General features: G+C 45.2%; 1 protein-coding gene across 1 annotated transcript in view; it reads right to left on the bottom strand.

Annotated features, from left to right (window-relative positions):
- Window positions 1–23,417, bottom strand: part of KIRREL3 (kirre like nephrin family adhesion molecule 3) — a 314,241-nt gene that overhangs the window by 1,176 nt on the left and 289,648 nt on the right. Inside the window, exon 15 of the mRNA XM_060268593.1 lies at window positions 16,137–16,246. Coding sequence (XP_060124576.1) covers window positions 16,137–16,246 — 110 coding nt within the window. The remainder of the gene's footprint in view (window positions 1–16,136; window positions 16,247–23,417) is intronic.

The raw sequence follows: 23,417 nt of genomic DNA, 5'->3' as shown, positions 1-23,417 counted from the left end.
TTTAAATGTAAACTTCATTGAATTTCTCCCCCACCCCCGCCTGTGTGTGTGTTGTGTGTGTATTGGCATTGGCCATTTGATGCTGTCTTAGGCAGTACCTAGGTGAGTACAATTTAAAGGGTTGTATCTGATGCTAGTCCTACTCAGAGTAGAGCCACTGAAGTTAATGAACATTATTAACTTAGGTTCCTTAATTTCAGTGGGACTATTCTGAGTAGAATTTCGTTGGATACTACCCTGTGCCTTTAAATAGCTTGTGGTTTCCTTGTTGATCCTGAAAGGTGTCATTTTGGTTCTTTTGTAAAGGGCTGATGATAGCCAATCCCCTGCTGTCTTTGCAGTTCAGATTCCAAAGCAGGGGACAGGAATCTTTTTGTGTTGTTGAGGGGACCACATTCTGGCAGTGGGCTATCTCTCCTTTCAGCCAGCCTAGTGATGCTCAGGACTGAATCTGAGATCTTCCACATGCAAAACATGTACTGTGTCTACGAGCTGTGGTCCCGTCTTAAAACTTAATTGTGTTGAAGTCAGTGGCTCTGCTTGCTAAAGTTTAAGCCTACAGTAGATCTTGGGTTGATCACTTGAGGAATGAGAAGCAGGGATTTAACCCTTGTGCCACCACCATCCAACACTAGGAGGCGCTGTAGTGTGGGCTAGGAAGTCCACTCAGTGGTGGCTGTTGCTCAATGGAACTGATGGGGTGTAAGGCAGGGAGACCAACAGTAGGTGGAGCCAGAGCCTATGAGAGTCGGAACCATCTCCTGACTGGTTGTAAGAAGGCAAGCTGGTGGAGATTGCTTAGCGTAGATTGAGGTGCTTGAATTGATCAGCCTCCATGGAGTCCACTGCTTCAGAGCTCATCCCAGCCTAGGTGGTCTTCGGCAAGGACTTATCTTTGTGGCTCCAGACAGTGGTTTGAAAGCTTCTCTTCATTTTGGAAGCTGAATTGAACAAACATGTATACATTTTTCATACAAGGCAGTGTACTTGGGCACACTCCCCACTCCCTTCACTTTCAGTAAGCTTATCTCTCTGCACATCCATCTCTGGAGCAGTTCTGAGATGTAAATAGTGGCATTAATCAGCAGGTGGCAGTATAACCATATCAGCTCAACCCACTGTGTATGTTAGAGAACTGGTTAGCTCCAGAAAAGCACAGTTGTTCACAAAGGAAAAGCCACATGAGTTAATTTATAATTCTAGAATTAAGCCATTCATTAGTGTGACCTTTAATAAAGTTTACACTGCGGTTTAGTTCAATATGATCTCACTCCAGCAACTAACAGCTGGAGGCTCATTCCCCCCCTTTCCTTTATACTCTCCTCCATTTCCACCTACTCCCCAGACCTGCCCCTTAAATTCGGTGGGTTGATATATGTATATATATTTTTAAAGCCCCGCTGGGTGCAAAAGGGTGTATCAGGTTTGCCTTAGCAACCTGATACACCTTGAGGGTTTGGGCACTGCAATTAGAAGACTGATTTTAGTACGGACAGGGGAGGCTGGATAAATCAAAGACAATGGAATTGTGATTCCCCCTTCACCTATTAACTATGGAGCACCTAGCTTACAGAATAAGTGCTATGTATAGCAGTTCGAAAGCACGTCAAAATGCAAGTAGATAAATAGGAAACCGCTACAGCGGGGAGGTAAACGGCGTTTCCGTATGCTGCTCTGGTTCGCCAGAAGTGGCTTTGTCATGCTGGCCACATGACCTGGAAGCTATATGCCGGCTCCCTCGGCCAATAATGCGAGATGAGCGCGCAACCCCAGAGTCGGTCACGACTGGACCTAATGGTCAGGGGTCCTTTTACCTTTACCTATTATCTTGCATACTAGTACCAAACCCATTCTCTGAGTGTCAGTACTTGACTCAGCAAAAGCAGCACCATCCACAGACTAAAGGGAGGTATCAACAGGCTCAGAAGATGGGCAGCTGGGAGTGCATCTTGATGCAGCAGAGGAGCAACCAGGAGCCCACTTTGAGCTCCCCACTTTCCCTTGGAAGTCTTTCCCCACCCACCCCTGATGTGGTTCGGGGTGGCACCTGAATTTCTAGCATTGTACAAAGCCCTGTAAGTGTATATTCTGAAAAGGATTGTAATGGGAAAGCTCTGAATTTAAGCAGGTGGATGCACATGTGAATTTGGGGAGCGGGGACAAAAGCTAATGTTATTAATAATAATAGGACTTCTGGATGCACAGAGAAGGAGGAAAAATGTGTGTGTGCACATGCTCAGGTTTAGTTACTATCTAGTGCTCAAATAGTGGGAAGGAAAGCTGACTGATGATCCTTATCCTGATTCTCCAAATCAACTCTCTCTCTCCTCTCTCCTCTCTCTCTGTAGTCTTTAAAAACAACAGAGCTGCTTTGAGAGGAAGAGCACAATGTATATTTACTAAGTAAAAACAATAAATTAACAGTGAAAGGAGCTGTTGTAAAAAGTACCCTGTTCTACAAAAAGGGTAAGGGAAGGAATGAAATAAAAATTCTGGGACATGGATACAGTGTAGTATCTTGATGAAACCATAAAAAAGAACAACAGCAGGGAGTTCTCCCTGTTCTACACAGATAGATTATGGGAGAAATGAGGGAATCCATGTCAAGTCTCTGAAACTTAGTCCAGTGATAACTAAGCATGTGACCGGTTAAGCTAAGAATGTGACTGACAACTTCAGCTGCCTTCCAGCCACCTGACCTGCAGCTTTGGGATGATGGATCATGTGAGGAAGGATCCACTGCAGCCTCAGATCACAGCTTGGTGTGCCATAACAAAGCACACCCTTGGGGAATTTTGCTTTGAGGAACACATGCAGAGTCCAGGGCCATAGTGGTGGAGCACTGACTTCAATCTGTTCACAGCAAACAAACTCCAGTCTCAATTAGCAAAACCACAGTGGCAACAATGCAAAATGGATTCAAAAGGTGACCTGGCCTGGCAGGATTAGCAAGTATTAGGGAAATGCAGTCAACCTCTTCTTATTCTCTTGCCAAAATACTTGAAATTGGCAGACTTCTTCCTTAGGCATTGTGTTTGTTGCACACAGACCCTGGCTTCTAGAATCATGGGAAGCTGTGTTCTACTGAGTCAGATCACAGGTCCAATTATCTACAATGACCAACAGTTACTTTCTAGATTTCAAGCAGGAGTTTCTCTTGGTCCACCTGGTGATGCTGGGGATTGGATTTGAGACACCTTGTGCATCCTATGCAGATGCTCTACCACTGGTCAATGACGATGCTCTACCACTGGTCAATGACCCTTCCTGGCTTAAGGGGAAGATTGATTTGATCAATGCCCTTTGTTCCCTTGCTTCAGGACCTCCTAGGATCTGCCCTTTGAGTCAGGGCCATGACAAGGCTAAGAGTGGCCACCCTTGAATCTAAAGTGGTGCATCCATCTCATGGTCACTGAAATCAGCAGCTTGAGCTGGAGAACTTGAAGTGCAGCAAGCACTAGCCTATTTTAGCTAGCAAAGGCAGAAGGCCTGACTTACTGCTATGATCATGCTATTTATACCATGCCTGACCAATCCAGATGCTCCATGTTGTTGTTTAGTCATTTAGTCGTGTCTGACTCTTCGTGACCCCATGGACCAGAGCACGCCAGGCACTCCTGTCTTCCACTGCCTCCCGCAGTTTGGTCAAACTCATGTCGGTAGCTTCGAGAACACTGTCCAACCATCTAGTCCCTCAATCTTTCCCAGCATCAGGGTCTTTTCCAGGGAGTCTTCTCTTCTCATGAGGTGGCCAAAGTATTGGAGCCACAGCTTCAGGATCTGTCCTTCCAGTGAGCACTCAGGGCTGATTTCCTTCAGAATGGATAGGTTTGATCTTGCAGTCCATGGGACTCTCAAGAGTCTCCTCCAGCACCATAATTCAAAAGCATCAATTCTTCAGCGATCAGCCTTCTTTATGGTCCAGCTCTCACTTCCATACATCACCCAATTGCAGAGGGCAATGTTGGCCACCCCTATAATCCCTCTGTGCCTGAGCGTGCTGTGTGCATGCAGCCCATAGTACCTTGCTAGATTTCCTTCCCATCTCAGAGTTCAAGCCCAGAGATCCTGAAACTACACATGTTTATTTAGGAATAGATGTTGGTGCCTTATATCAGGCAATGACATTTGTCCATCGATACTAGGGATGGGGAGCCTCCAACCCAAACATGGCCCTCCAGGGGTTCAACTTTGGCCCACAAGGCTCTTCCCCCCAAAAAACTATGCCTGCCTATCCTGATATCATATGTGACACCAAGTGTGCAGCAGGTAGAGTCATGTCTGCCAGTGTGCACATCCGGGAGCCTGAAAGTGTAGCTCCCAACTGTGCATTGGCAAAGGATGGGCAGTTAAACCAAAGTCTGCTGGGTCAGGGGCATGGCAGTTCCCTACAGGGAACTCCCTCACCCACCTGATGACTTCAAATGCCTTTTCTTCATTGTGATTGTGATGGACCTGCAAAATCCTATGAGCTGAATTGCTGCCCGTGCTGCCTTCTCATGAGGAAACTAACCAGGTGGTTTGTGGGCAAGTGGGGCAGGGAAGCAAGACCAGGAAGAGGAATCTTATTGCTGCATGTCACACTGCTGACAAAAGCATCGATTTTGCTATTTAGATGTTGGTGAGATTTAATGAAAAGCATAAAATGGAAAGTGCTTGGCTAGATTACTGTATTCCCGTGAACAGAACACTCATCAGGAAGCACTCAAAGCACATGCTTGGAAGAAGGGTGTCAAAAAGAATGGGAGAGCTTTGGCCCAGGAGTCAACATGGAACTGGTCTACTGGCCAGGATGGTAAAAGGGACTAAGAAGTAAGCCTTTTGTAGCAACAAGGGAAGGGGAAGGTGTTGACAGTGTTTTGTGGAATAGGGTGAGGAACAGGTTAGAGAGATTTATTGACTGATTTTTTTTTTAAAAGGCCTTCTCTAGTGCTTTAACCTCTAAGCACCTTACAGTAACGTATCTCAACAAAAATATATATGCTGCAGTCATAATAAAACACCTAAAATCAGCATTAAATGGTTTTTAGCTTTATGTAAGTTATCACTGGCGGTTCCCTTGCTGTGAGAAACCAAGTTACAGGGAACCAGGCAGAGGGCCTTCTCGGTAGTGGCACCCACCCTGTGGAACACCCTCCCACCAGATGTCAAAGAGAAAAACAACTACCAGACTTTTAGAAGACATCTGAAGGCAGCCATGTTTAGGGAAGCTTTTAATGTTTAATAGATTATTGTACAGTATTTTAATATTCTGTTGGAAGCCGCCCAGAGTGGCCAGGGAAGCCCAGCCAGATGGGCAGGCAATAAATAAATAAATAAATAAATAAATAAATAAATAATAATAATTATTATAGCTGACAGCCTTCATGTTTCTTCATGTTTCTAAAAGGAGATGATAATAAAGTCTGGATTGGCAAAGTGGTATGCCCTTAATAGAGATGGCCTTGTGTAATGACCCCGCTGGGAGTCCTGCATTGAGATTCCTGCATTGCAGGGGGTTGGACTGTGTGGTCCTCAGATTCCCTTCTGCCTCTGCAGTTCTATGAAAACATGGCTCTCTTGTTGTGTATGGACCCCAAGGACCACCTTTTCCTGTTAGCTGTCAGGCAAGGGATGTGCACCTGCTTTTGTATATAATACAAATTCTTCTCCTGGACTCATTGGCTCTCCCTTCCTGGCCGCCATATGGTCAAAGATTCCAATATGCTTTTGAGCTTTGGTTACACTGCTGTCAACACAGATGGCTGGCGATAAAGCTACCCACAGACCTGTTAAAGTTGAGTAGCTGCCATTAACTTGTTGCCAGGACTGTTGAATTCAAGGGCATGTCCAGATTTTGTGGGGAAGTGGAGGTGGAGGGAAAACAAGACAAATGGCTCCTAATTCCTTCTGGCACCGTTGCTCGCCAGCAAACAATATCAGACTGGGAAGCGAGTGGTGGCTGAGTTGGAGATTAAACCAGAGAGCCACTCTGTGGCTCAAACTCAGCAACCAAGTAGGGATTGTTTTGTTTTGAAAACTGCCGCTCCCCTCCCCCCCCCTGGTTCCTGGAGCAAACAAGGTCTTTGCTAATCAATTTTGCCAGTGTCCCCGAAATACACCATGGCACAAGCTGGTGTTGTGAAGCCTGATGATCATTCAAACTTCCACTATTGGAAGGCAGCAGTTGGCTGTTTTTAGAGAGGTTGACTGCTGCTGCTGGCTGTTTTGTAGTAACAACAACACTCACTGTGTGCTCCAAGTGTCTTGCCTTGCATTTATTAGCTCAGTAAACATTGTAAGAGAGGGGACAATCATCCTTACAGACTCTCTCTCTCTCTCTCTCTCTCTCTCTCTCTCTCTCTCTCTCTCTCTCTCTCTCTCTCTCTCTCTCCCCCCCCCCTCTCTCTCACACACACATCTATGCAGGACATATGGTATGGGCAAGACACAACCCAAATATGCAGGATGTAACCAAAATGTGCAGGGAGAAAAGTGCATCACAAGCGAGACCTGCAATAAAATGTTGTAGCGCCAAGTGCTCCTGTTCCCTCTACCAGCTAGCCTCCACCATACTCTGATAGGTGCAAGCTCCCCGCTCCCTCTTCCTTGTGTGGGTTGAAATGTTTGAGATGGGGGGGGGGGGGGAAGGAGCACCATTCATCCTTGCGTGAGAGTACTGGGTGGGAGGTAGCAACCTGGGTGTGACTGACAGGTGGCAATCTGCATTATTTTACACAGTTTTATACAGTTCTGTCAGTGGATGGTTTCATTGTTGTCTTGGTGTTTTTGTCGTATATTTCAAGTTGAGTAGAAAGATTGATTGGTGATGGAATGGGAGATAATTGGAATGATTGGGTGGGATGGTGTGTTTATTGTGTACTGATGAATGCATGTGGGGTGTGGGAGTAGAATGGGTTGAGTGATATGGAACAAGCAGTTTGTACTGTATGGTTTTGTGTAACTGTAAGGCAGAATTTGCGTGTGATGTCTTTGCATTAGTGGGATGAGTGTTGTATAGTGAGGGTCAGGATGTGCCTTGCAAGAGGCTAGGTGAAGAGGGAAGCGATCTCTGATGCTAAAAGATGTTTCAAAATGTGCTGCTATGTTTTCATTTGGGTTTTTAAAAGTTGTTTTTATGGATTATGTTGTAGTTTTCTTTTATACTGCATTGTATTTTATTATACAGTACTTTCTCTGTTGGAGATTATGCATACTGGCTGGATAATGAACAAAATATAGTCGATATAAGCACATTTCTTATGTATATTGACCAGGAGATGTGCCCAATTCCTTCTTTACAGAAGGATTCTGGACATATACTTCCTGAAGCCTAGTGAATGTGCACAGTGGCTGGTTATTATGCAATAAGTGAGATAAGTGATGCTCAGGACTTGGCCACTTTGAAAAAAGCCACCGTTTCTTGTTCCACCATGAAACAACAACACAACACAACACAACACAAGAACAAAACAAAACTTTATGTGAGTGTGTGTTAACTGGGCACTTGAACTTTCACTGTGGTTTCCAGTACAGCAGCAAAAGTCACACCCCAGACTTGGAGAACATGCTGGGGTGGCCCGTCCTGCAAGCATTTACAACCTGGTCTTGGTTCCACTTCTACATGCGCTACTTTAGCATCTTGTCTGGCAAATTCCCATTATAACCAGGCACATTTAAGTCAAGCATTTAATGGGCAATTGCAGTTGTTAATGTGCCAGCAGTGCATCTGAGATGATACCTTTTCATTCTCCGCGTTGCATTTTTAGTTAGGTAACAAATTGAAAACTTCCTGCAGTTCGCATAATCATGCCCTTTGACATAACCCCCCCCCCCATCATTTACATCAAACACTGACTGAGTGTCCTGATGGTGGTCACTATTGTTGTGGCTGGCTCTATGATGCTAGTTCCCTGCAAGGATGAAAGGCTTCCTATCAGCAAAGTGACATGTAGAGGTAGCCTGTTCAATAAAGAAGCAGGAGCAGCTCATTTCATCATAACAGAGTGAGGGGCTCAAGCATTCTTAAGCTAAAACAGGTATGGAACCTCAGGTCCAGAGGCCAGATGTGCCTCTAACTGGCCCTTGGGGCTCCCTTCAGGGGCAACCACACCCTTTCTATCCAGACCACACCTCTCACCAGATTTGCTTCATACCCTCTGAGGCTTTTTGTCTACCTGGAAGGTATCATTGATTTGTGATAATGACTCTTGTTGCTGGATGGAGGGGAGGGTAGGGTGTGTGGTGAGAGTGTGCATAGGAACTGTGCCTACTGTACAAAGGTAAAAGTTGCACTTGTTGCTCTATACACTGATGCTCACGGTACTAGGCTCCCCACACAAATACCAGCCAGATTTCTATTGCACAGCCTGCCCCATTCTCTGCAGTTGGTTTAAACATGAAATATGTTGTGCACCAATCATTGATCCTTCTCATCTCCTCTCTTTTTTCGCCCTCTCCCTACAAATTTGCCATAACTGTGGGGAAGCTTCTTAGAATACTTCCCACAGTTCCAAATGAGCAGTGTTTTGATCTAGAACACAGTTGATGGCTATCCAGGGGCGCTTTGGGTCATGTGAGATGATAGGTAAAGGTAAAGGGACCCCTGACCATTAGGTCCAGTCGTGACTGACTCTGGGGTTGCGCGCTCATCTCGCATTATTGGCCGAGGGAGCCGGCGTATAGCTTCCAGATCATGTGGCCAGCATGACAAAGCCGCTTCTGGCAAACCAGAGCAGCACATGGAAACGCCGTTTACCTTCCCGCTGTAGCGGTTCCTATTTATCTACTTGCATTTTGACGTGCTTTTGAACTGCTAGGTTGGCAGGAGCTGGGACCAAGCAATGGGAGCTCACCCCGTCACAGGGATTCGAACCGCCAACCTTCTGATCAGCAAGCCCTAGGCTCAGTGGTTTAACCACAGCGCCACCTGGGTCCCTTATGTGAGATGATAAGGTTTCTAAAAAAGATCCAGGCTATTAATGTGATTACTAGCATCTGCTGGGATGCTCCAGCTTTCCCAAAGAGGTAGACTCTCAGCCTGCTCCAAAGTAATTTCAGGACCTGGCACCTGAGGCTTGTAAAGGATGGCAAGATTGGCTGTGTCAAAAGGGGAGGGGGTTTGGAGTCAATCCACTTTAACTGCACAAGAGGCAGAGAGGCAGAGAATTCATTGACAAAGGCGGAAAGGATGAAATTAATTACAGCTCTAAAATCAATAAAGACTTGAACTCCCTCTCTCTGTTTTTTTTTAAAGTTCTTGACAATGAAAGTGAAAGAAAAACAGTGGGGTGAAAAGGACATAACACAGACTTGGGGTGTGTGTTGTGTGCAGGCATGGATGGTATTCTATGCGTGTTACGTGCATGTACACACAGATGTATGGCGCACAATGGTCTTTCAAAATGGGGGAAATAGCAAAGATCAAGCTCTGACTTCCACAGTCTGTTAGTAAAAAAAAGAAGGAAAGAGAGGAGGCATATGAGAAGAAAGAGAAATTATCATCCCATCCTAAAGATGAGAGTAGTTCTATTGATGTGGAACAGCTCACACTACTGTAACAGCAGCTTGATGTATTTCATCTGGCTTTCAAGCACATCTTCACAACAATAAGGGATAGTTGTTTTCAATGTACAAAGGCTGAGATTTTCTGGAATCTGCTCCTCAGCGGTCAATGGTGTGGTGCTCACCTAACCTCCCAACGACTGAGTCACTGCTGCTTACCAGGAAGGAGAGGGATGAAACAGCAGGGAGGTCAGTGGAGTACAAACGCACTGGCAGAGCCACATTCTGCCTCTGCCTCTGCCCCACACAAACCTCCCTACTGGCTCCCCACTTTTTCCTAGTAAGCAGCACCAATTCAGCTGCTGGGAGGTCAGGTGAGCACTGCTGTCCACTAATTCTGCACTTTTACAAATTACAAAATATGCACAGAACCCAGTTACTAGAGGTTTGGTGAGTGTTCGTTTCTGATTTAGCTGGTGTTTGTCTGCCATACTTCATTTGTGACTTATGCTACACCTAGGGATTTGAGATAAATTTGATTTCGTTTGCATTTAAAAGCAAACCTACCCAATTTGCACTTTCTGAAACAATGTGTGGAAAAACACACACCCTGGAAAGTGTTTGTTTATGCATTTTTAACCCAGCTTTTCTCTGAGGAGCAAAGGGTGGCATGCATGGCTCTTCTCCCTCTTTCCATTTTATTCTTACAATGACCCTGTGCATGGCAAGGTTAGGTTAGGTTAAGAGAGAGTGACTGGTACAGCTTCAAGGCTAGGTAGGGACTTGAACCCTCGTCTCCCAAGTTCAGTACTGTAACCACTACACTGCACTGGCTGTCTTGGTGTTACTGCAAGATCCACTGATTTGCCACCACATAACTACATCACCCTGGGACTGCTTCTTGCATTTTCAGCCCTCCTTGCAGCTCCAGCTCCTTCTCAGCATGCTACATCTGGAGTTTGCTGAGCTTACGATACCCCTGAATCTGCTTGGCCAGACCACTCTGACCTTTGACTGCAGATCACTGCCACTTTCCCAGCTTACTTGTCCATGGACCTGGAAACTGGATCTCTTGACCCCAGCTTTTGCTGGTCATGCTGTGACTGACTCCTCCTAATGTAGAGATGAGGAACTGGATCTATCCAATGAGGCAGGTCCTTGCCTACTCCACCTCCTGCAGACCAAGTTTGACAGGTGGATGGGGACTCCCAACTGTCAATGACCAGATGACACCGTAATGTCACATGACTTGATTTTGTCCACACAGATTCGGCTGATCATTTGGGCTTGCAAAGCACTGTGCAGGATGCTGTGCAATGTTCTGATAGCCAGCTGGATCCTCACCCATAGTGGGCAGAACATTGTAAGCTGCCTTACTCGAGGTTAGATGGCTGTCCTTTGATTCCAGTATAGTCTACTCTAACTGGCAGCAGATCTCCAAGATCTCAAGGTCTTCCCTCCTCATCATTTGGCACTGGATCATTTGAACTGGCAATACCAGGGATCTTTTGCATGCTCCTAACATGCCCTTTCCCACGAAGCAATGAACTTCCCCAGGAACCTATAAGTACCTCTTCATACAATTGAAGTGCAATTAAATACTTTAGGTAAAATATATATAAATATAATAAGGGAGGGAGACTGACTTGAACAAATATGACTTTCATTTCAAGCAGGCAGCCCGAGCAGCAAGACTGCATCTAGGTGTGCTAACTATTAATTAGGAAAAGGGTTTGAGAACCGTCGTGCTGATTGCAAAAGCAGTGGAGAGGAATGAGCATGTGATACTGTTTTTTTAAAAAAAAGAAGAAGAAAAAGAGATCTTGGCAGTGTTTATCCAATAGGACCTCAATAGCGGAAAACATTAAGAGAAGTTTCCTAGGGGACAAAGAAAACATTAGCAACGGGCGACCCATCGTGTTGGGAAGGCGCAAATTACACAGCACAAACCTGATTGCTTTTCTGATGGAATTACAATATTAGCAGTTGAAGGGAAGTGCGGTTGCTATATGTATAATACCTTTAGATTTTCAGCAAAGTTATTTGGATGGTGTCTCGCCAAGCCTCCTGCAGGTAATTCAGGCTGGTTTGGAAGCGAGCCCTGTCGCGTGGATTGAGAAACGCGTGAAGGACAAGCAAAAAGGGTAATGGTGTTCTGTAATGCATTGAGTGCCGGGGAGGTGTCATCTAATGGAGTGCTGTGGTGGCTGATGTTCTGTCTGCTCCTATTTAACATCTGCATTATATGATCTCGATGTGAGAGGACTCGGCATGCTAATCATATTCACAGCTGATATTAAACGGCGAGGTGTTGTGAACATCGGAGAGGGCAGAGAGATAATTCAAAGGGACACAGAGAGGTTAGAAATGGGACCAGGAAATACAGGGAGTAATGAGGTTTGGCTTGAAGGCAGCCAGCTAAGAATGGAGGCAGAGCATTTGTGTGCACGATTTCCCTTTCTCTCCCTCTTTGGGTGGGAAACAAGTATGAGAAGCAGTAGCAGCCCATGGGCAGAGCCACCCTGCAGAGATCGTTGTCACTGCAGCTTACCTGGAGAAGGATCAATACACTGGGCTCTGCTTTGGGCAGCAGCAGAATATCTTGGTCCAGCGTGGCTTTGGGAGGGACCTTCCTAGCCATTTCAAACAAGCCGTGGTGGTTTGCCTGAACAGTTTGGTCCAGAAAGTATCTCGCATAGGGGAGTTGCACAGGCAACATCCATGTCTTCAGCTTCTGTAAATTTGCTAGGCAAGATCGTTTTTGAGATATTGCGAGCAAGTCCTGCCAGCCCGGTGTGGAAGTGATCATGAAGGTGGTGGCGGGAGCTTGCTTGCAACACCCAGAGATGCTAACTATGACAGGCAGCCAATGGGAGCAGATGACAGGCCTCCAAGAAAGAATGATTGGCGTGTGGTTGTCGAGTCAGAGTCATGATTGGAGTCATCGCCTCCCCACACTGCCATTTCCCCAGAACCCCTGGCTCAGTCTACCCACACCAGTTTGTTCTGCTACCTTTGTGCCATCAGAGTACAGCTTGCTCCCCTGCCAGGAATTCATCATAGCTGCTCATTAATGAGGCTGGATTCTTTAACTTGATCTGTCAGCTCATTGACAAATTTTGGAGACTCTTATTAGGCTCTTATTGAGGATGCACAGGACGGACGTTTTATTGCTGAAGGCAGCAGCTTGTGCATGGCGTAGCGAGCAATGAGAAGGAAATGCACTGAGGCTTTTTAATGATCTGGAAGGAAATCTTCATTAGCACTGAGATCCTGCTATCAAGAGGGGTAGTATCCCAAAAAGAGAAAGGGAGAGAACTTCAGGGCATCAAATCTTGCATAGAGCAAGGATGGACTCATCATCCTCTTTAAGAGCAGAGTTCCAGCCTAACTCTTGCAGTGGAAGAATGTCTATTTTTGGAGAGAGTGCCTACTATTTCGGGATGGATGGATCTGTCAATTTTTGTTCTCAGTCTTCCGATCTTAAATTTAGTAGTCCACATTACTGCGGATTTTTGTGACTTAAAAAAAAAATCATTCATGAACATGTTTTTTTTTTGCAAGCAAATTCCCCTAATAGAATGGCTTTTTGTCTGCCATTTTGTATGCCCATCTAAGTCCAGCATCCTGCTCTCATAGTGGCTGACCAAATGCCTACTGGAAACCTGCAAGCTGGACATGAGTGCAAACAGCACTCTGCCCACCTGCAGTTCCCAGCCTCTCCCATATCGCCTGGCTCCGCTTGCCTCACTGCCACCAGCCCAAAGGGGCCCTGCTCAGTGCTCACAGGGTTTTCCTCTCCGTCCACTCCATGGCCAAGGGGACAGGGAGGAGGCCAGGAGCAGCGTGGAGGGTGGAGGTTTCTGGGGGAGCCAGTGCTGGGGTTTGCGCCAGGCTGAGGAGAGAGGCTCCTCCCGGTCCTTTCAGTGGCTCCTTGGGGGGGGGCATCCACACTGACTTGGGGTAAGGAAGTGGCAGTGGCTCAGCCTTCGAAGCTGCCTCCAGTTTCTTGCCCTCTCCAGCCCCATCAGTGAGATGGGGCTGAAAGTTGAACCGTCTCCAACTTTGAATAACAAAACAAAACAAAACCCTGCATATCATTGCGTACTACCAGAAAAAAAGCACTGGGGATCAGTAAATCTGTCCTTTCTCTCTGTTTCTCATTCTTCCCATCTTGTGTTTATTTTGCCACTTCAGTTTGTGATTTTAAAAATTGATTAATTTCTTAGGCATCTACTACTAAAATTATTCTCAAGGGGACTTGCAACATAAGTGTGTGTGTGTGAGTGAGAGAGAGAGAGTAGTTAAGAGTCCATAACCCTTTTAAATACCTGAATATCTGAGGGTCAGTCAATGGTCTTTATCAGGAAGGCTGAACATGATGGGGGGGCCCTTGTCTCTTCTCTCCCCTGACTGGAACATAGGTAGTAGCAGGCGGCTACATACCTAGCAATTGTCTAGTTCAGCCCCCCCAAAAACATTGCAATTGGAATGATTTTATGGTTTTTTAAAATATTGTAACTTGTAACTGCATGCTAGAAAAATATTATTATTTTATTTGAATGTTGTCATGAAAATTCATCAGCAGTTTAATGTGAATGTTGCCTAATATACACCTTTTAAAAAACACAATTTTTAAAATACCCAGATCTGCAAAGCAATGTCCCCTAATATACTTCACGCTTGCACACTATTTTCACTAATATTTGCATCTTTGTACACACATTACCTTAGTACATGCCTTTCTGTACCCAGTACTTGGCTGAAAAACTGCATTGTGAAATTCAGAAAAATGAGAAACTTGCACGATGGCTGTGTTTTGGTTTATGTATCATTTCAGGAATTGCAGATTAGAAAAGTTTGCCTCTAAATGCAAACTGAACCACAGCCCTCCAACGGTAACGCAGCACTAAAATATCTACTTTGCTTATTTATTTATTTTATCCTGGCTGTTTGCTCCATGCCGAAACAATCTGGGTGTTTCTATTTACCAACTCCCATTTGGGTGTGGGGCAAACAACAGAAGAAGAAGGAGAAACGAGCATGTTGGTCTCTATCTTATGGGGACCTTTGAACCAAAACAAAACAGCAATTTCAGAAGCAGCACCAGCAGAATAACAAAGCAACGTGACGCCTCTGCCGTTTATCCTCCTTTCAAACTGATTTCAAGGGCTCCACTCTGTACATGTGTACCATCTAAAATCGATTCTGCCCACCCCACAAAGCATCCCCTCTCAAGCCAGGAATTCCATTGATCGCTCACAGAGCACCCTTTCCCAGCCCAAACGAATGAATGCTGACGAAAGGTGGCTGCAAGCTGCGGTAGTAATGGTTGGAGGTGTGCTTAAAATCAGTCTGCTTGCTTCCTCCCTCCTGTCTTTTTTTTTTTTTTTGCATCTGTTCTCTGCTTTTATGGCTGGATGGGTTTATTTTTTACGGTTCAGTGTTCTTTCCATTTGTTTTGCTTGTATTAGTCATTTATAACGTGACATCGGCAGGCGGAAAGCAAAGCTGGCATTTGGATGCAGAACACAGCAGTCGCAGGGAGCTGGTGAAACAACAGTCTACAGCTTCATGTATTAGCAACAGTAGAGACCAGAGAAATTCTCAGGGGCCAATTCTTCAGCCAGCTTTATGAGCATTTCTCCCCAACTCTTGTCAACTCTTGGAAGCTTGCACGTGTAAGTTTCATTTGCAGGCAGTAGCTCAGTGGTAGAGCACCTGCCATGCAAGACGAAGGCCCCAGGTTTATTCACCGGCATCTCAGGTGGGGCTAGGAATGTCTCCCATCCCAAACAGTGGAGAGCTTCTGCTAGCCAGACATAAGAAGAGCCTTCAAGATCAGTCCAATGGCCAATCTAGTCCAGCATCCAGCATCCTCCTCTCACAGTAGCCAACCAAATGCCTGTGGGAAACCCAAACGCAGGACACGGGCACAACAGCTCTCCCGCCTCTTGTGGTTACCACAAATGGCTTTGATTCGACCCCATTGCTGGAGGCAACACACATCTGAATACCAGTGGCTGGGAACCATGTGTGGAGAGAGTGCTGTGGGACTCAAGCTCTGCTTGTTGAAGCAGAGGGCTGCACTACCGGTAGATGTGCCTTTGGTATGATCCAACAAGGTTGTTCTTAAGTTCATCAAAAAGATCACTTGGTCAGCTGTGGTGATTCGACAGTAACAGGGCCAGCGATATATCCCATGAAAGGCTCGCCATCTATCTATCTTGCACAGGAGGCCCTTTCAGTCTAGTTAAGCTATTAGTGCCTAATTAGTTAATAATAATAATAATAATAATAATAATAATAATAATAATAATAATACGTTGCTTAGCTTCCCCTTCTCTGTCCATTTGCAGCCACAACAATTTCCCTATTGAGGGCTCGGATAGGCCTTTCTGTTTATCAGAGACTGAAGGCTGTGGTGCTCTGTAGCAAACCTCTCCTGGCTTTTTGTCTTCATTAGCAAAGTTGCACTCTGGGAGTTTCCAACGCAGTGCAACTTTAACAGCTCTGAGCGATGTGTGAGATTTCGGAAGAACATACTTTGCCTTTGGTGGGCTTTTGCGCACTGAACCGCATTGCGCCCGTGCTCATTACTGTCAAAGGTTAGACGGAGCAACAGATTAAGGAAAGAGAGAATAAATCCTCACCATCAGCTGCTTGATCGTCGGGTGCTCCTCTGTTTCTCTGCCTGAGGCGGACTCCTTGTGAACAATCTCAACGCGGATATCGTTCTTGGCAGAAACCACACCTTTCAGATCTAAGCAGAAGAGCAAGAGAGTAAAAGTTATCCCCCCACAAAGCTACTCCCTAACATTACACGGATCCTAGCAGAATAGCAGTAGTGTCTACCTCTGCCTGCATAGGTTCACACATTAAAATTTAACAAAAATATCTTCATTCAGCGAAAATGCAACCTTGAACTTTTGATTAGAAATGCAAACCACCTTGCAGAGAAATGCTGCTGTTTAAACTATTACCCCGATGTAGGGACCCTATAAAGGGGGGGGGGAAGCAAGGAAATACCCAGCCTCTGATTATTTCCAAACATTATCTAGTTCCCTCTATGTTAGTTTATCACAAACAAAAGCCCAAGTTCCACCTCATTCACTTGCCAGAGCATGGAGGTTCCCTCAGTTATCCTGGTGCTCTGGCAATGAGATTATCCCTCCTTTCCTTTGAAAAACAACAACAACCAAGTACAGTACTGCACTCCTCCAAATTTTCCCTCTAACACACCCCTGCATGGCATGCCTGGAGCTTTGACTTAGTGCGACTTTCATCTTCTAGGGAACCATTTTCTCACCTGCCATTGTACCCCAGTGTATTGGAGAGAATTCTGGGAGGCATTATAGGGCAGGGCTGGGGAAACTCAGAGTTGGGGGCCAAATGTGGCCCTCCAGGCATCTCTAACTGGTTCTTAGGACTCTCCCCACAGCTTTGCCTGGCTTTGCCTGGCTGAAATGTGTCACTGAGCTCTGATAATGCCTCTTGCCTGCCTGGATGGAGAGCAGAGAAAGATTACACAGAGGTAAAATTTACATGTGTTGCTCCATACATTTTTTTATTCTGGCCCGACCCATTCATGGCATGTGGCTCCCAGAACTGGGGGACGAGGGGAGTTCCCCATCCCTGTTCTATGGCACAGATTTTATTTATGTAAGGACTCTAGAAAACAGCTCAGTATTGCTCCCCCTGACTGGCAGTGGCTCTCCATAGTTTTAGACAGGATTTGAATCTCACACCACCTGCATGCAAAGCATGACTTGCTTAAGCTATTAAACCTCTTGAACTAAGAATACAACCAAGATCACACAGTCTATGAGACCCACAAAGACAGATGAATCCCCATTCAACAATCATTAAAAAACAAAACAAAACGCCTTTTCACTACAATATAATGAACATTGCAATAATAACAGAACAATCATAAACAAGTTTACATTCCCATGACACTAATATGTTTTAATTGTTTTCATTATGAATTTTTAGCTGTTGTAACTTGTTCTGGGACTTGGTGGTAAAGGACAGGTAATAAATATAACAACAACAACAACAACAACAACAACAACAGGTCTGTGACCGTAATAATAAATTCAATTCAATTCAATTCAATTCAATTCAACACCACCACCACCACCACCACCACCACCACCACACTAGCACATTCCAGGATTGCATGGGCATCTGATATCTAGGTAAATTATATAGGAATTTGTTAATCATTAAAATATTTCACTTTGCTATAGTTGTTAGTTTATTTCTTTATGCCTGTTTTTCCCCCTTAGGTAATACAAACGTATGGGGTGTTAGAGGAGGGGGAAACTGTGCTCCTTCTGGGGTAGTTTGTCTACCTTTGGTCCCCAATCTGCACTCAGCTCTTGTTAGTGGCTCCTTGAAGCTGTCAGCATGTGACAGCGGCCACACCCTGGGAAAGGGCTTAGACTGGCTGGCTAACCCAGGTGAAGGTAGCCGATGGGTCTTAAATCCTTGGTGAGTTAGATACTTCCCCTGCGTGTGAAGACGGGCTCTGGTGGACTGAGAAGATAAGGCCAAGTGGGTCCAACAGTCAAGAAGGCGGTTTCTGCATGCGCTGTAGAGGGAAATGGGGTGCAGATGAGGCTCGTCAACCAGGGAAGGTAGCCCATCTAGGAGAAGGAAAACTCTGCCTTGTGGGATGTCTTTGGGAGAAGAAAAGGCTAAAGAGTGAACCCTACACAAATCTGGAGTGGAGCCCCTCAGAAGCTTAGACAGCTTCTTGTATGGCTCTTTATGGCAACTCCTACAGCCAAGCTATTGACAAACATATTGCTCTGCTTTCCTTTGGACCATATCAGCAATGCCAAGAGGGGAATCTTGTTGTCTGGGCAGCCCAGGACCTCCATACACACTACCCAGGCTTGCATCCCGGGGGTCACTTTGGTGTTGCTAACACAGCACTGAAGGCACACTTGATTGTCTCTCAAGACAGACAGATGCCAACAACAACAAGGTTGGGGCTGATCAGAACTGTAGTCCAAGCATCTGGAGGCTGCCAGGTTGGAGAAGGCTGTAATAGAACCTTTCCAAAATGAGTGAGAGGCAGGGGGACAAAAGTTTATAGGCCCTTTGCTTATTTATTTAAGTAATAAATGGGTGCTTTTTATGCCCATCTTTGCAGTGCCTGCACATCCTGGTTTGAGCCAGACGGCCAAACTGGAAGTACAGTGTCCATATGTGCAACGTGCTCTTTGTTTGCTCAGCTATGGCATCTTAGTGAAACAGAGACATTATTTAATTAGTTAGCTTCCCAGCAAAGTAGGTGTGCTGGGTATTCTCAAGGAGAACACTGCACAGTCAGCGGCAGATGCTGAGCTGCAAGGGGATGGCCTGCTTTCATGCAGCAGCTGAGAGAAAAGAAGGGCAGTGGGATTTAGCGACTTGCGCTCCAGCCCCAACATCTCCCGCCAGTTTCCCAGGAGGAGAATGATGCTCTTTGAAGAGACTGGTTTTGAAAAATTAAACCAAAGATACCAAACAGCAGGCCTGAAAGGAAAGAAAATGCTTCTCTCTGTGTGTGCCTAAGATTAAAGGCAGCAGAGGAGGTAAACCTAAAGAGCTCCAGGCTTTGAAGAAACAGATTGAGGAATGGGTCTGCAATTCATAACTGGCCTTTGTCTTTCTTAGGATCTCCCAAGCTAAACTCCAGAGCAGGGATGGGGAACCTACAGCCCTCCAGAACATTGTTGGACCAACTACCACCATCCCTGACTACCGGCTGTACTGGCTGGGGCTGATAGGAGTTGGAGCCCAACAACATCTGGAGGGATATAAGAAGGCATCCTTTCCCATTCTTTCCTGTATTTGTCTCATGTGACACTGTTTTCGTTCCCCTGCAGTTCACCTTCCATCAAAACCCACCTTATTGGTCCTGCTGTCCACTGTGGTATGCTGGGTATTCTCAGCATACCACTTACAGACTTGAGAATTGTAGCCATGCAGGAAGAAGCAGCTCTCACCTCAGGCAGAGGTTGTGGGTTGTATTAATGGGAGATGGAACTGGACACTGGTCCAAACAGAGGATTTTGTCTCACCAACCTCAGTTTGCAATCAGGCAACCCCATACCACCTGCCTGCCTTCTTATTTGTAGCCAGTCCTGGAGGTGGCACTAGCTGTCAGCTTCCCCCTCCGTGGTCTCAATTTTGCCCTTGTAGAACTCAGCAGGGAGGAGGATGGGGCAAAAAAATAGAATGTGTTGGCTCTGCCTGTCATTTGCTCAGTCTCTATCTGTCATTGATTCTCGTTCCATGTACCATGTACCTTTCACCCTACAAGTCTCAATGGGTACCAGCCACCACTGGAAAGTGTCAACCATGACTTTCAGCAACTTCTTCTGTTCAAGACTTGTTGAAATGAATGGGAACTATGGGGCTGGCACAAGAGAAGGTCTCTATGGGCTGTGCTTCATGCTAATTCGTGGGAGGGGAAGCTATTTCTGTTTGCCCTCTCAGGCAGTGAAATATATTGAGCCATTTCTGAATGCCGCCAGTCTGTTTGCTTAAAGGTGCATGCATAGCTCTCTGGCTTTTGCAAACTGGCATCCAATTAAGCATGTATGGAATTGGGCTGAATTTAGTCATTTATGTTGGTGTCCTTGATTTCCTGTTTGATTGCAAAAAAATAATAATCATCCTTAAAAAATGGGGTCAGCGGGAAAGAGAGACCTGAAAAGTCTTCCGCATTTTTCTCATCACATCCTGCAGATTGCAGCTGGGGGACTTAACAACTTGAGCGACTCGGCAAAAGGGGGCACTTTACAACCTAATCTGGAGACACATTGGAATGGGAGTTGTTTTGAAATCCCTATAAATAATGCATGCTTTCAAGTGACAGGCTATGAATCATCTCTTTGGCTGGTTTTTGAAAGATGGAATACTTTATAGGAGGCACTAACTCAAGTGTTCATGTGTCTGCTGTTCAGTCTATCATCCAAACAAGAGGATGCTTGTGTCTTCCAAGAGGCAGAGAGACAGCAGAGATGTTGAAAGAGAGGGAAGGGTATGAAACAAGACCCTAGTGCCAACTTGCACTTTCAATCTCATTATTGCTCCAAGGAGGCCCACACTCAAGACCTTCACAATGCTGCTTCCATTCATAAGCACCGAAACAAACATGTAGGAAGAATTACTTCCAGCGAAAGAGGATTTAACACAGGTGGCAACAGTTGTGCACAGGGCAGCCTGCACAAAAGAATCTTCAGGAGATGGCCATACAATATGGCTGCATTGCAGATGTTTTGAACTACAACCCCCACCATTCCTGACCACCCTGTTTAGGGCTGATGGGAGTTGGAGTCGAACAGCATCAAGGGGCTGCCAGGTTGGGGAAGGTTGCAACGTGGTGTTTAGCATCTATAGTGCCTGAGGTGCCAGCACATAATGGCTGCCATGGGCAGCAGAAAAAGAGGTGCCCGTGCTCTGTACCAGTGAGTTTCATCACAATCAAAGCACTGCAGCCAACCATTTTGTTTTCATCCCAAAGGTGAAGAAAGGCATGCAAATGCTTGTCCAGCAACGAAATGCAGAGGGAGAAAATATAGGTCCCTTAGTTGTCACAAGGTTAAAAAAAAACACAAGGTTACTAGTACCTGGAGTGTGTCTGAATTAGCATCCCTTCCTCCAGGGCAAAGGCTCCTTAATTGATAACCTGGTGCCACCAGCCAAATCAATACTTAATTTACTGATTTTCTTATACCTTCTTCTTGATAATGTGTTCTAAGACCACTGTTGGCCTATCCTCCAGGCATCTACTAGTAATGGGTTTATGAACACATCAAGATGGAATTTTCCAAGCTTCATGATGCAAGAAAAGCATTTATCATTTCTGGTTTTGCCCCCTTTTTCTTTTTTGTAGTTTATTGCTTCTTCCTGTTCTCTGTCCAAGAGTAGAAATAATGTCCTGGGCGCCAAAAGCCTCAGCATTTAATCACAATGAAAAGCCAATTACGGCCTCATAGTGTCCTCTCTTAGGGACGTTACTCCTTAAATAACTTGTGGCTTGTAATGTCATCCAGGAAACAACAACAGATGTGTATTAAGCCCGTTAAAATATGTCCCTTGAGGAATCTCTCTGCTTACTGTATACATAATTTGCTTGTGATGCCTTTTGCTTCCTCTCATTAAAGCGGGAGTGAGAATCGCCTTCTGTGATACCTGCTCTACCGCCTGTGACCCACCATTAGCTTAGTCAGGCTTTTCCTGATTCCTAGCCAAGAAATTGGAGGCTGTGAGCAAGCAGATTTCAAGAGTGTTTTTGCTTCAAGGTGGAGGAGCCCCCAACCACTGACTGCTGAGTCACCTAGTAGGGGCCTTTGTAAACCTTTGTTGAGGTAGTTCCCCATGGTGCCTGCTAATGCATTTGGGACCCCTGGGAAACCAATGCACACTGCATTTGACCATAAAGAAGCTAGGCTGTGATTTGGAGCAGTTCAAAAAATAAAAAATAAAAATAAAAAATTCCACTGCTTCCCTTGGGAGACAAATCCACACACTTTCCATAGCAGTTAATTCATTTTTTAAAGAGTACATTAAGATTTCTAAAAGAAGACACAATCCACAAAAGAGAGAGGAGGAGGGAAATCATACTATTCACTACCACAACACATTATCCCAAAAGTAGTTAAACTAGAAATAAATGGTTTTCTACATTATAATTGGCTAGGTACTTCATGCAGAAAGCAGATGATCTAAATTTCCATTAGTGCCAAAATAGCTATTTCAGAAAGTTACAAGCTTTGCCTATGTTAACTGAAACGTATCCGATCCCTCTCAGTTTTCCCAGGTCCTAACAAAATTTGTTAATTTAATTAATGGTGGAGTTACTCCTCATCTGTTGATCGGATTGCTGAGGCTTTCCATGACTTCACGAACATCCATGACTGCACAGTTTTGAAAAGGTGTCAAGCTTGGATTCTAAGGCTTGTTTGTCTGTCCAAGCATCCCCCAACCTGGAGCAAACAGCAAAAAGGTATATATATGATGGAAATGGAGATCAAGAGAGCTCATTGGGGATTGCATTTGGCAGGGTTGCTGAAGAAAATTAGACTATTTTTTTTTAAAAAAAACCTTGGAATCTGCAGCAGCGATATACATTATATGAGTTGAGTGCTTGCTCTACGTATCCTTCCAATTTTGAATCAGAAATATTGTGCACCTCTTTGAGAAATGCCACCCCAAGGTGTATTTACAAGTACAGCTCTATGGAAAAACCGTTGTGCTGGAATTGGCCAATAGACAATAGACTGATGTTTTTGTTTACAAGTATATCCAGATTAGTCTACCCATCATTTTTTCTATGCAACATCTCTGGCTGCTTGAAAGCCAGAATTCTTTCATGCAGAACAAAGCACGGGGTGATTTCCAGCCCCAAACGCATCTTGTGTGCTGTTTGTTGAATGGCAAATGCTTATGTAGCTCTTCTCTGGAGATGGGATAGCATCTGCTGCCCAGGCAGGTGTCCCCCAGAAAGCTACTTCTACAAACTGGACAGACTCTTTCCCTCCCTACTCTCACCCAGAGAAGGGAACAGATAATGTTTGAGCTGGTTGCCAGGAAGAAGATGTAATGAGTGACAGATGGCCATATGGTGGCAAATGCGCCATGCTGAGCATTGGTATTCTATGTGTTTTCCTCATCTGAGCAGCATATTTTGCAAGCAGTGAGGGATGTAAGACAAAACACTTCTCGGAGGATAACCTCTGTGGGTTATGGAAGCATGGCTGCGCACTCCTGTTTTAGAGAAAAAGCCATTACACTGCAGAGGGATGGTGGCTGTCTCACACAACTCAAAAAGCTGTCTCAAAAAACTGCAAAGTTCAAAAGTCTGCTAGGGCCAAGGCTGGAACCTACAGGAGGTTGGAGTGTCTGATGAGAGGTATGAGGCAATGACATCA

The sequence above is a fragment of the Zootoca vivipara genome, chromosome 15, assembly GCF_963506605.1.
Source record: "Zootoca vivipara chromosome 15, rZooViv1.1, whole genome shotgun sequence".
NCBI lineage: Eukaryota > Metazoa > Chordata > Lepidosauria > Squamata > Lacertidae > Zootoca > Zootoca vivipara.
Note: the sequence above shows the minus strand (reverse complement) of the source record. Positions and strands in the feature narration are given on the sequence as shown.